The 12,519-nt window shown below is 36.4% G+C and overlaps 1 protein-coding gene across 3 annotated transcripts in view; it reads right to left on the bottom strand.

The window, feature by feature from the left end:
* Positions 1-4,633: 4,633 nt before the first annotated feature.
* The window catches only part of PLD5 (phospholipase D family member 5), a 207,167-nt gene continuing 199,281 nt past the window's right edge, over positions 4,634-12,519 (bottom strand). For all 3 annotated transcript variants that reach the window (XM_076334200.1, XM_076334201.1, XM_076334202.1), the window contains one exon: positions 4,634-11,346. In XM_076334200.1, coding sequence (XP_076190315.1) covers positions 11,111-11,346 — 236 coding nt within the window. In that variant the 3' untranslated portion in view covers positions 4,634-11,110. The remainder of the gene's footprint in view (positions 11,347-12,519) is intronic.

A 12,519-nucleotide genomic window follows, 5' to 3' on the forward strand; every position in this document is an offset into this window, starting at 1 on the left:
GAAAAGCGTTACGTACTGAAACAAGATTCTTTTATTTCAGTGCAGTACAAAGAAATAGGAGTTACTTTGCTTTGAATGAAAGTACTGAAACTAAAAAAATGAAGCAGATGAAATACATTCGTGTAGTACTAGGAATTCTTGTAGTACTAGGAATCCTTGGGTATCAAAGCAGTGAAAAATGATAGCTATGATGCTGCAGCATTAAAATAAATATTTACATAGCTTTAAACTAATGCATTACTTCCTTGATTTAGTGTTATATCATTGGTAACTTAGTTTCCAGCAGTATAAGATACTACCACTGACAAATGCTGACTTAGCCATCAGTCTTTCAGCCAGTGATTTCCTTACGTTTAAAATGCACTGGTATGGCAGCAACACTCTGTACCAAGCCACCTCTCCAAAACCTCAGCAAGACCAAAGTCAGCCTCCAAAAGAATGAATCTGCTCAATTCTGTTAATTGAACAGAATTGAACTTTGTTTATGTATAGTAACAGTGTAAACAGTGGGCCCAGTTCACAATCATATAACATGAACTCATTGTATTAAGGTCATAAGAAAGTATTGTTTAAAGAAAAAAAAATAAAAGTTGCTACACTCATCCTGCAGCACCAAACACAATAGCTGCTAGTTTTGGACTTTTTCAATTATAGCACTATTTTTCAACTTTAATCAGGACAGGTCATCTATTTTCCTAGTAAATGTAGATGAGTTACATTTTCAAAGGTATCAAAACGTACTGACGTAGTGGTTTGCAGCAGAGTCAACAGCCCCATTTACAGACTCGGTGATTTTTTTTTTTTTTTTAAATAAGTAAACATAATTACACAGGTATTGCTGTGAACCAAGCCCATTGTCTAAAGGAAGCACATTTCTTGCCAAATTAAAAGTCTTTACATAAGAACATGTTTTTATAATGGATTTGAATAGCTGCTGTGTACGTTATTAAAGTCATGTGTTTTCCTGCTTGCACTTTGTACCAACACAAAAAATGGATAAACATGCAGTAAAATGTAGCATCATATAGAAAATAATGTGTAAAAAACCCATTCAGTATCTTATATTGAAGCATTTACACTGCATAGGCATTCATATAAGGACATAGTATAATAAAACTCATCAAATATACAAGCATGCAGCAGTTGCCTTATATTCACAGTTCTAGAAATGACCACACATTGATTTCCTCAAATATAAATTGGATTATCCAAAATAGATTTTGCAGCCACTCTCCTTTGCAGTGGCAAACTATGTTCTTCTGTGCATTGCAGATACTGACCTATATAACAGGCCTAAGCTATGCTGCTGTATTGTACACACCTGTGATAAATACTGTGTTTTGAAATAGGAAGGATAATGAGAAGTTATCCATACTTCTCTTAGTAGAACTTGGAGACTACGCAGTGCTTGAATTAAACAAAATATATAAGCATATTTATTGTATTCTCCTTAGAGAGTAACACTGCAACCTTGCCACATATCTAGCTACTGCATAAGCTGGCCATGCAGTTTTCAAAATAAGTTTAGACAGATTTTTCTATTTGATATTTTATTCCATCAGAAGAGGTATAGTAGTAAACTTATATAGTACATATCCTTTTTGCTCTGCAAACTTTACAAAGGACTCCTGCTACTTTTAGATTGTGTAGGGAAATACAGTGCAGCGCCAAAGTCACAATCAGAGATCTAAAATGTTTGCAGAGAGGTCTTCTTTCTTCATTTACTCTTTTGAAGGTGGTGGTGTTATACAGGATGGTGAGCTGGGACCATCTTAACTGTCACAAGATGACAGTACCCAGATTAGACCCCCCCTCTGTGGCCGAATGCCACCTGGAGGGTAAAGTTGAGGTCATGTGGCTTGAAGTTGTCTGTGGTTTGACTTGCTTGTTATTGCCTAGCTTGGCAGGTTAGCCTGGTGTGTAACTCCAGGACAACAGCGAACAAAATACCTGGAGGCAAGGCTTGTGTTAGTTGTGCAAGGTTTGCAAAATTGGGCTCTAGATCCTGATACAGCTTTCAGACATGCCAAGGCGAAATCGGATTGAGGAGTATGACTTAAAACCCTGTCCCTGTCCAGGTATTTTTCCAGTAGTGCCTGCATTCTGCTTTTGCCCTGACTCCCCTTGTCTTCATAGACAGTAATTTGTATGTCTTTCTTTAAACAACATGTGCATGTACTTCCTTTTTCTGAGCACTTCGGGTAAAGCTAGTGGAAGTAACCTTGTAGGATGTTACAGCACCAATGATGCAAGTTGCAGGGATTCATCCCTGTGTACAAGCAGCAAGGGATTCAGAAACAGCATGTAGGAAATAGCTTGAAAAGGAAAAAGACAGACAAGAGGCAGAGGGGGAGGTAAGGGAAACATTTGCCAATGAGAAAGGGGAGTGAGGAAAGGGAAGAGAGAATTGGGGCAGTGGTTGCTGTTCTCTCTGTTTAACAAAAAAAAAAAAAAAAAGAAAGTATAATCCTCTCTGGAATGTTTAGTTCAGAGACAAACATTGCCCTTTGTTTTTTAAAAAAGTGAGCTTTGGCACACGTGTAATGTGGGAATGAAAAGGCGAGTAGATGGCTTTGGTATGTGCTATCAGAAACTGTTACATTAATGTACTTCTGTGCTGTGGCCAGGAGTTTACTTTTGTAGTTCATTACTTTAAGTCTCTTTATCTGTGCATATTCCTATTTTCTAGTAAAGGATATGTGGCCCTTTCCAGAAAGACCTGTACTATTTCTGACAGTCTTATTTAAGAGTAGGACAGCAGTGGAACAAGTCATAGTACTAGAGATGTTTCAAGCTCTTACGGCACAGATACTCATGTTTCCTTTGAGGATGTGTCTCTGTGCGTATGTGTATGGGGAGCCTCAGCTCTGTATTTGGAATCTGATATAAGGATATTTGGAATCTTGAGATGGATATAGGGGCATCTGAGTGCTTTTATTGTATCAACTGGCACTTGGAAAATGGGCTTATGGTTTATTTTAGTTGGCTTGCTTGCTGCCACAGATGTTGCTTTTCTGCCTTTCTCCAGATTTGTTCACTAAGATCTCTGTGGTGACACCTGAAGACACAAATGCTGTGAGAAGTGACTATTTTTTAATGATTATTTGGCAGTACCGTCTGTATAAATATACACAGAACCCCATTTTTTTGCCTACCTCTTAATCTGTATACATCCATAGATGGTACATAAGACTTTGAATGCTAAAACCTTTGTACAACATGTAAAAGCTGGTGGTTCACAGATTCTTCACTGCATCTCTGTCATATTAAGAGCAGCAGTTTAGATGTGGGGACTGTCCACAAACGTAATAGCGTTTTGGTTTATAAATTTCAACTTCATTAATCTGAGCTACTACACTAGCCTCTCATTCTTTTTCCAATTCTTATTTTTTTTTAAACGTTGGTAAAAATGAGAACGCGTTCTGGTTTTGATCCTGATTTCTTATGCATTTTAATATTTGTACTAGGTGCTTTGGGTTCTTCACTGAATCTGCCATACATTTTTCTTTCCACAGGAAAAATTCTTATAATCTAGTTTGGAAATGTCTTTGAAGAATCTGGAGATTGTTAAAAGCAGATGTCACAGCTGTCTTGAGTATAGTGAGAAGGAGGAAAAGGAGCTCTCCTGAGCAGCCTGATAGTTTGCCACAAAGAAGCTGGTACTAAGCTGTGAGCCCCAAGTTCCCACAGGTATGCACCACCTTTTCAGAATTAATAGAAGTTGGGCGTGTAAGATCTTTGCTTTTTTTAGAAACTTTATAATCTCTATTTCTAGTAGCAACCTGGGCTATTCCTTGAAGAGAGGAGACAGTGCATTTTCCATTTTTACCTGCCTCTTCCACCCCTCTTACAAAGTGAAGAAATTAATTCAATTCCTAACGACAAGGGGTGTTTGACCTCTCACCTTTTCATGCTAAAGTTAGCCGCACATTTCAGTCATTACAAATCTGGTTGTATGGTAAAGAATGGTTTACACTAGAATAAAATGAGGCCACCAGAAGAGGTATTTATATCACCAAAAGACCCTTTACCTCCTTTAAAGTTCGCCAGACATTCTCCCCCCCAGTCTCTTCTTCTGGATTTTGCATATGTGTCTCTCCAGGTGAAGAATTATGTGAGGCACCTGGAATTATGTGCTTGACCTCCTTTACTATGCTTTCTCTAGTATCACATTAGGTGAGGGATCTCTCAAAGGGCAAAAGCATGTTGAGCAGCCAGCAGTTTTCAGAAGCAGCAGGTAACTAAAAATATTTTGTTTTCTTTGCTCCTCAGGCAATGACAAGTGAAAACCTGGACTGGGTTGCTGAAGAAGCAGGAGACTGTCAGAGTACAAGTGAGATTAGGAGAACAGCCCCCTGACTTTTAGAAAAAACAGCTGTCACTTCCAGAAGCATCCTGCTTTACTGTCAAGTTTCAAGAAAAACATTGAATACAGGTACAGTGTCATTTGAAGAAATACAAATAAGGAATAACGTGGAGTAATTGAACACTGAGCAAATCCACTTGAAAACTTTTGTTAGCAAGTCAGTCAATAAAATGTTGTTCCACACGCTTCCATTTGAAGAGCTTCTAATTTTATGTGTTTATATGCTAAGCTTATACACAGCATATAAAGCTTGGACAACACTACATATAACGGTGCATACCTTTAATCTTAAACATGAAGTTTCCTTACCCATTAAAATCCACATTAAGTCCCTCAAAGTTACATTTGAAAATAATTCCAGCTTCTAAGTCATATATGAACTTTATATAGTTAGCACTTTTTGGGGGAATTTTTTTATTTTATTTCAGTGTGATTAATTTGTCAAATTTGATTGCCTGATACTTGCGCTTAGTTTTCACCAGTTTATTAGGAGTTCAGAATGGTGTCTGACTTAACTGTATTTGTATATTGAGAGAACATATGCAAATGCTGCATATGATATGAAATTTGCAGGCATGTGCTATGTCCTAAATCCTCGCTTATATAGCACTCAGAACTTCTAATGTACAAGGAAGAGCCCCATTTCAAATACTGCTTTACTTCTCAGTACCTGCCACGTAGAAATTGATGGGCTTTTATTCATGCTGATTTCTTTCTGTTAAGCATAAGTTTGTAATTGTTAAAGGTTCCCTCCTCATTCTGAAAACAATCATGGGAGTTTACTCATATAAAGTAGAGCAAGGTGGATGCATAAGAAATACAGGATTTTTCAGGGAAAGGAACAAAATGAGAACATAGCCCAGAGCCTTTAGGCCAGCACCCAGTCTGTTAACTCAGTCGGATTCAAGTTGGTTTGCTTCTGTAGCTATTTTTGCCCCTTCCTCCCTACCCTTATTACATTTTATGCTGTTGCAGGAGGGACGGATATTACTATGTGAGATGCAATGCCTTCTATGTGTTCATGCAACGCCATCGTGATACCTATAATTTGTATTATTCACGTTTGTGGCCATGCAACATAAAGGAGCACAAAATAATTATCTGGAATGCTACAGTTGTCGGCCATTTTATTATGTTTTGTTCTCTTCTGTCGCCTGAATCAGGCATCAACCTTATTTCTGTTGTTAAAGGGAAAATTACCATGTTCATTTTGCAGGATTAAAAAGATTTATTGAGTTTTCCTGTAAAATTGCAGTGTAGAATTTGTTGTGAACAAAATAGAGCTGACTCCATTGACTACAGCAGACTAATTTGCAGACAGAATTGAATTGCGCTCTTAAAATCTAATTTTAACAAGGTTTTCAGAAATAGGCCACAGTAGCTTGATTTTTATCCTACATGTATTTTGAATTTTAGGGAAAACATAACCTCAGCGTGTTAATGCAGTTGTAGCATATGCATATGGAATAGAAATGTGTTTTCATGAAAACCCGATTTAAGTTACTGTGTTGAACCACTCAATACAGCTGGATTCTTCATTCAGATTCTCTGTAAATTCCTGATCTCAAGGTAGTTCAAACACACAATTCTCACAGACTTTTGCTTTGAAGCCCATGCAGGCCTAATCCGAACAGGAGGTGCAATAGAAAGCTCCACTGTATTATAAGACTGGAGTTTATCTACTGACACTTCAGCATCCACAGAGTGTAAGCACGTGAGTTCTTCTTTTCTTGTCTAAACTATTTTGAACGAGGTCTCTTTTACATGCTAGTTTGGCAAGCTTCTAAGGCATTTGTGCAAAGTGATGGTGCAAGAGCAACCTGATTCAACACTGAGAAATTCATAAACAGCATCCAGCAGTAATTAAAGTGAAAAACTATAGCTAAGAAAAGCAAACACTCTACAGTATCAGTTGAGCTACTATATTCTGCAGTGTTAAAAGTGGAATATGTTTACTGGTGCCTTCAACTCAGGAGGTATCGTTCTGAATTTTAAATATACCAAGGATTCATTCTGTTTTTTACATAGATTGAATCGGATTAACAGTGATTAAAAAACCATTAATATATACGTAGAGAAAGGATAAGAGTGGAAGAAAAACACAGTACCAGAAATTACCATCTGGGAACATACTATACATGTAGTCAGTATTTTTGTATTAAAATGAAGAGTTAATTTTGAAGTCCAAAGTGGTTTTAAGACAACTTAGCGCTCTCTATAAGGCCATTCTCAGGAGTCAAGTGCATGACATTCAAGATGGGGATATTTATAAAGGACTTCAGTTTGAAGAACTGGAATAGCCAGCTGATGTCTTTACCATCTTGATGAGAAAGTCTGTGCTATTTTCAGTAAGTACACACTAAAGTCACAAAAAACCCCTAGAAATTCTTTGTCTGGATTTCCCCTTAGATTAGGGTTAAATGGCAGCTAACATTCACACAGAGCTTAGTTGTTCAGTTTTTATGTATGCAAAACTCAACAAAGTAGTAGAATTTAGGTAGCTAGTAGTATAGCACATAATGGGTAGGTCTTAAAAGTAGCATTCTGAGGCTTTTTTACTTGTTTCTCAAGCTCTCCTCTGAACTGCCTACAGAGCCTGGATTTACTGAAACACTTGGCCCTGTATTGTGTAAAACTTCGTACAGCACAGCCTCAAATTCAGTTCAAAGATGCACTTATTTAGAAAAGGGTGAGGAGAAAAAAATTGGACAAAAACTTAAATCTGTTCCTGTCAGGGTACAGCTATGGCCGTTGTGCTGTGGCACATAATCCACGCTTTTCTGGCCTTCAAAGAAAAGGTGAGAGTAGTTGTGGATACTAGTTCATGCTTCAGGCAGAAAAAAGCGGTAGCTGGCCCAAAGCAACTTGAGACTTAACATACAAGATCTGTAAAGTAGCCACTGTGTGATTTTTGGACTTCACCCTGTACTTACAGGAATTTCTGTGGTTATGCTTTTGATATCAGCCGGGTGTTGGGGGAATTCAGATTTTATTTATTTTTACACCTTGGCAGGACAGAATAATTCAACTGTCTTGTGGATTAGTAATTTGTGAAATTTAGTTCTAGAACTGGGCTTGGATAAAAATGCTCACATTTAGATGTGCTTGTGGTTTGGACCAACATCTCACATTCAATTTTTGTCTTTTTGTGACTCTAGTTTTAGGTACTAACCTGTAAACATCACAATATGTAGTCGTCTTTCTTAGAAAGTTCACTGTATGTCTCGGTACTAGATACAAGATCTTTAGCAGGACTTCATGTGAGGAACAGTTAAACAAAAGCTTGTATGAATAAGGCACTAGTAAATGTTTGCAGCAAACAACAATTACAGTCTATATTCTTTAAGAATAAAGCTGTTCTGTTTAGGAAATTGCCTTTAATATGACAGAGTTACCAATGCCAGTTAGAAGGGGGTTAGAGAAAGTGCATCTTTTGGATTATGCTTGTGAGGTCTGTGAGAAACCACTGAATGCAAATCCCTGTTAAGTCTGGAAATAGCCTGTGCAATGGTAATACTCAGGAGAGCTAAAGCAAGAAGAAACCGGTCTAGATTCCGATCCCTGCTAAACCAATGTGAAATCACTGTAATGGATTTGCTCCAGACTTACATTGGTAGAAGGAGCTGAAGCCAGATTCGAGGCTGCTGTGGCAAATCTAGTTAAATAGTAACAGTGCGAACCCAAAACAAATAATTGGCTGTAATCCACTTAACAGCTTCAAAAAAGAATCTGATATTTTTAATTTCCTACTTGCTGAAGTCCAAGGATGCACTTTGTCTTTTGGCTAATGTAACAGACCAAAGCCTTCTGTACTACTTTGGAGCTGCTGCCATTCTAAACAGTTATTAAAATATTAATCCATACTTTATACCAAATGAAACTTGAGTCTGCCAATCCGTTTGTAGGATGGCTGACGGCTATTTCCATTAAAAGTTGTTCAAAAAGCCCCAAACTTCCATTCATAAAACCAGAACATACTGCCACTTTAAAAATGTACTTTTACGTATCAGCTCTTTTGGGGGGGTCATTGAAGCACCAGAGTTTATCAAGCCAATAAGAATGCATTTGTAAATTAATGGATCTGGTTAATATTCATGATTGTACTTCCCTAGGATCTGTCTGGTAAAACTACTACATCTGAAACAATCATTTGGTATACTAAATAGAAGGTCAGTGGTAACTCCACAATCTGATTTTATCACTAAATCCTGCTTTGTAAACAGACAGCTTAGTTTTATCATCTGACAAATTTCTGTTCCACTCAGATCCTCCATTATTTGTACAAGATGTCATTTAAAAAACTTAACACATTTCTAGTATCCATAATGCAAGAGGGAAAAATGACATTGATTCATTCTTGTGTATTATTGCCATCAGGTGCTACAATTAACATCTCTGGACAGTGGGGTTTTTTTGTTTGCTTGGGTTTTTCTTTATCTTACATAAGGACTTGGTATTTCTCTCAGGCTTTAAGATCACCCACCCATGAGGACCTCAGAAGCTTTACAAATACCTCAACCGGCTTTTAAAAATGTGGTGGGTTTTTTGTTTGTTCTGGTTTTTTTTAGCTTTGACTCATAAGACTAAATTCATTGGTGGTATAACTTGGCTGGAATTTTCACCAGAAATTAATCTGGACTAATATTTATTTCTTAAACAAAACAAAAAAACCCCAACAAGTAAATTAAGTGCTGGGGATCTCTCTCCCATACTTGCTATACATAGTCTAAATTATATACAGAAGGAAGAAAATACAGAAATTTCTCTTCACAAAGATCTTTCCTACATAGCAACTTGGAAAACTTTTTTTCTTTTTAGATATTTGTCTCTTACACGAATGTCAGAATATATGCTTTTCTATCTGTGTTTGGGGAGGCTAATAAATGGCATGTGTTTATCTGAAAATTAGAAATTTCTATGTTGTTGAGCATTGGAGCTGTGCAGAATCTTTTCTGTAAAAGTTGACAACTTCAAAAATTTTTTGTTATGTCATTATTTTCAGTAAGATGATGTAGATCTTGGCAATTGCAAAAGAAACAAAGATTCTTTGTCAAAAGTGTGCCTTTTGCAGTCATAACTAGTTTTGTGGTGTGTCTCTAGCTGGCAATTTGAAGTTGTGCATATGTTACCTTATTAGAATTTCCTAAGCTGTGCTTACTTTAAAATAAATTTGAACTTTTTTTTAACTTTGTAAATGAAACCTGTGTTTTGAAAGTCAAGGTGGGTTTTTAACTTGTTCTTAAGATTAAAATAGTACATTGGGACATAGTTGATTTTCCATCTCTTTTTGCCCACTGCTTTCGAAGTGTGCCTTCAGTAACATACAGCCAGGTGAGAAAAGTCTGCATTTTGGAAAAAGGTCTGTGAATATTTAACAAAATGCAGAACTCATTATGCTTTCACGGCTGTATTTCTTCAGCAGAAGCAGAGGGATAGTAATGAAACATTTTTATTAGGAAACTAAGCTATTACAGCTCTGACTGGAGAAAAATCTGTTGTCAAACATTTATATGTATTTTTTTAAAGAGCAAATTCACACTTCTACAGAACAGTTGCTTCTTGGTGCAACTGAGTTGTGTTTGTAGAGGCACACTATTAACACCAACTGAAACTGTGGCCTAAATGCAGGCATCACATTTCTGTTTGTGCTGATGTATTCACCTATATGGATGACGTTTTAACAAAAACCGCCATTTCACAGTTGTTGGGGTTTTTCTTAAGTAAAAGTTAGGGAAAAAAAAAACCTTCCAGGTGTAAAATCAAAGAAAATGACTATATAATCATTCAACAATTATTGCATGATTTTGCATAACCCTTGACCATTCTAAAAAGCCGTATTTAATTTTTTTATATATGCATTGGTTTGATAACGAGTCATCACGCAACTGCTGACTCGCACTTGATAAATATTTAACTTGGGGAAGAAATTTTCTTGAGATTACAAAAAAAGAAAAAATCAGTCCTAGGTCTTTGCTATTAATCCAGAGATTTTCATTGTTAGATGAAACACGTATAATTGGAAATAACTTACGTTGAAAGGAATCCACATTACTTTGATAAAAAAATCCACTCATCTGAGAGGCTTTAGGGATTACGATGAATTTGATGAGGCCAACCCCAATCCCTTAAAACCTTCTCATACTTTTAGGAGATGAATGAATTACCAGTCATGTAACTCTAATGTATTTTAAGGCTAGTTAGAAGACATGGAAGAGTGATACTCAAACTAAATGCTCCAAACTAGGAAGTATTTGCATGACTGGGTATTTATTTAAAGGGAATGATTTGTAAGGGTTAAAGTTTGCTTATTCCTTTATGTTTTCTAATACAGTAAACCTACCATCTACTTGTACGTCAATAATAACTGATCTTAGAATGCCATTTCATAGCTGGAATCTTGGTTTTGCCTCAAGGTTTGTTCTAGCCAGGATGGCAATTAGGGAAAGTCCTAAAACTGAAACAGAAAAATTGACACATGCTGTTAAATTCAAACGCGGAACATTAAAATTAACGTGGAAGCAGAAATGACATTCAGTGTCAGAAGTAACAAATTTGAAAGTCTTAAATAATTCAATATAGAGAATATAGTTTAGACAGTTTTTATATAAGTGTGCTTTTTCCTAAAAACACCCCCCCACCAAACATTTTTTTGCTTTTTCTTTAAGTCTTTTGTCTGTAAATATGAAAGAGGGCTACACCCCAACGTAATTCTTCATTGCCATACTAAACAGTAAAATAGTCTTTCTAATTCGCATTGCTCGTGGCAGTCTTATTTGATGTTGCTTTATTAAGTTTGTGATTAAAGCAGTTTGGGATTTTTGTTGGTTGTAAACTTTTGGCGTAATGTGAATACCAGTCCCTTTCAAAAACAGCCTTGAGTTGCTTAATGATGCTTGTGCTGTTCCCCGCGTCTGCTTGGTTGATAACAAGGCCAGCTCCAGCATTCTGCGTAAAAGCATTTCCTACCCAATCAAAATTACCTACAAGTAAAGGCAGGAATATACAATGAGTTTCTCACATTTAAAAAAAAAAAAAAAGGCGATCTCCCTAAAGGCAATCCAGCACGATACAGTATCATTTCCCCCAGTGCCTACTTGGGCAGAGACGGAAATAAGTTTTCTATACTAGCGGGAAAGAAAAAACTCCATTACATACCAGTGTGTAGGGCAGATTGTTTCTGGAAGTTTAACAGCTCTAATCCTTCATAAGTGAAAACAGGTACTTTTATTTATTCAAAATTAAACTTGCTCTTCCTTTTGCATATATCATATTATTACTCCATTTACTTTCCTCATCAGCCTTTCCAGCGCCAAGAATGAAAATAATTTTTTGCCGTATAAACAATTTAAAGTAGATGGGATGGAGAGTGGTTGCTCCATAATGCTGAGCCAAACCAATAGATTTTTTACAGGTTACCCATTGATAGATACTATTTCAGGAAAGACAGGTTTTACTGTTTTATGCCAGTTATCACCACCTTTGTTGAAATCTAAGGTAATGAATGAGCATTTCAAATCCTGGTGATCACAAGGCAAAGAGGATAATTGGATTAATGGAAAACAGGTAAACCAAGTGTTTCAGTTATTTCTTTTTATTTCACTAGAACTATAACTATTTAAGTTGTACATTTATAACACATGCAGTATTTTGGAGAAAAAATTCTGTTATTAGAGGTCATCTTTTAAAACAATATCTGAACATACATAAAACATGAAGGTACCTGAGAAATTTATACCCTTTCTTTCAGCGTCATTTCAGCTACTTCAGCAAGAAATGTTAAGAATTCTAAACTCGTCGAGGATGGTAAATTGAAGCCTCATCGTAAGGGACATTTCTTCCTATGCTTTCAAGTAAAAGATATATCAGGTCCTTAACATGCATTTGTATTACTTTCACACAGCTTTGATTCTTTCTTTCTTTTATTTACATATATCTAAGGATGTAAGGACAATGGGAAAGAAAAAAAACAACTCAGCTAAGAATCCATGCTGTGTAGATGAGTTATAAGTTACTGAAATTTGATCTGGCTATTGGAAGGAAATTAAAATAAAGTAAAAAAAAATGATGGGGGGGGGCTCATAAACCATTTGGGAGATGAGAGAGGAATAAGCTGCACTATTTGAAGTGAAAAATAAGATTTGGATAGGTTGGGG

The sequence above is a fragment of the Aptenodytes patagonicus genome, chromosome 3 (genome assembly GCF_965638725.1).
Source record: "Aptenodytes patagonicus chromosome 3, bAptPat1.pri.cur, whole genome shotgun sequence".
Lineage (NCBI taxonomy): Eukaryota > Metazoa > Chordata > Aves > Sphenisciformes > Spheniscidae > Aptenodytes > Aptenodytes patagonicus.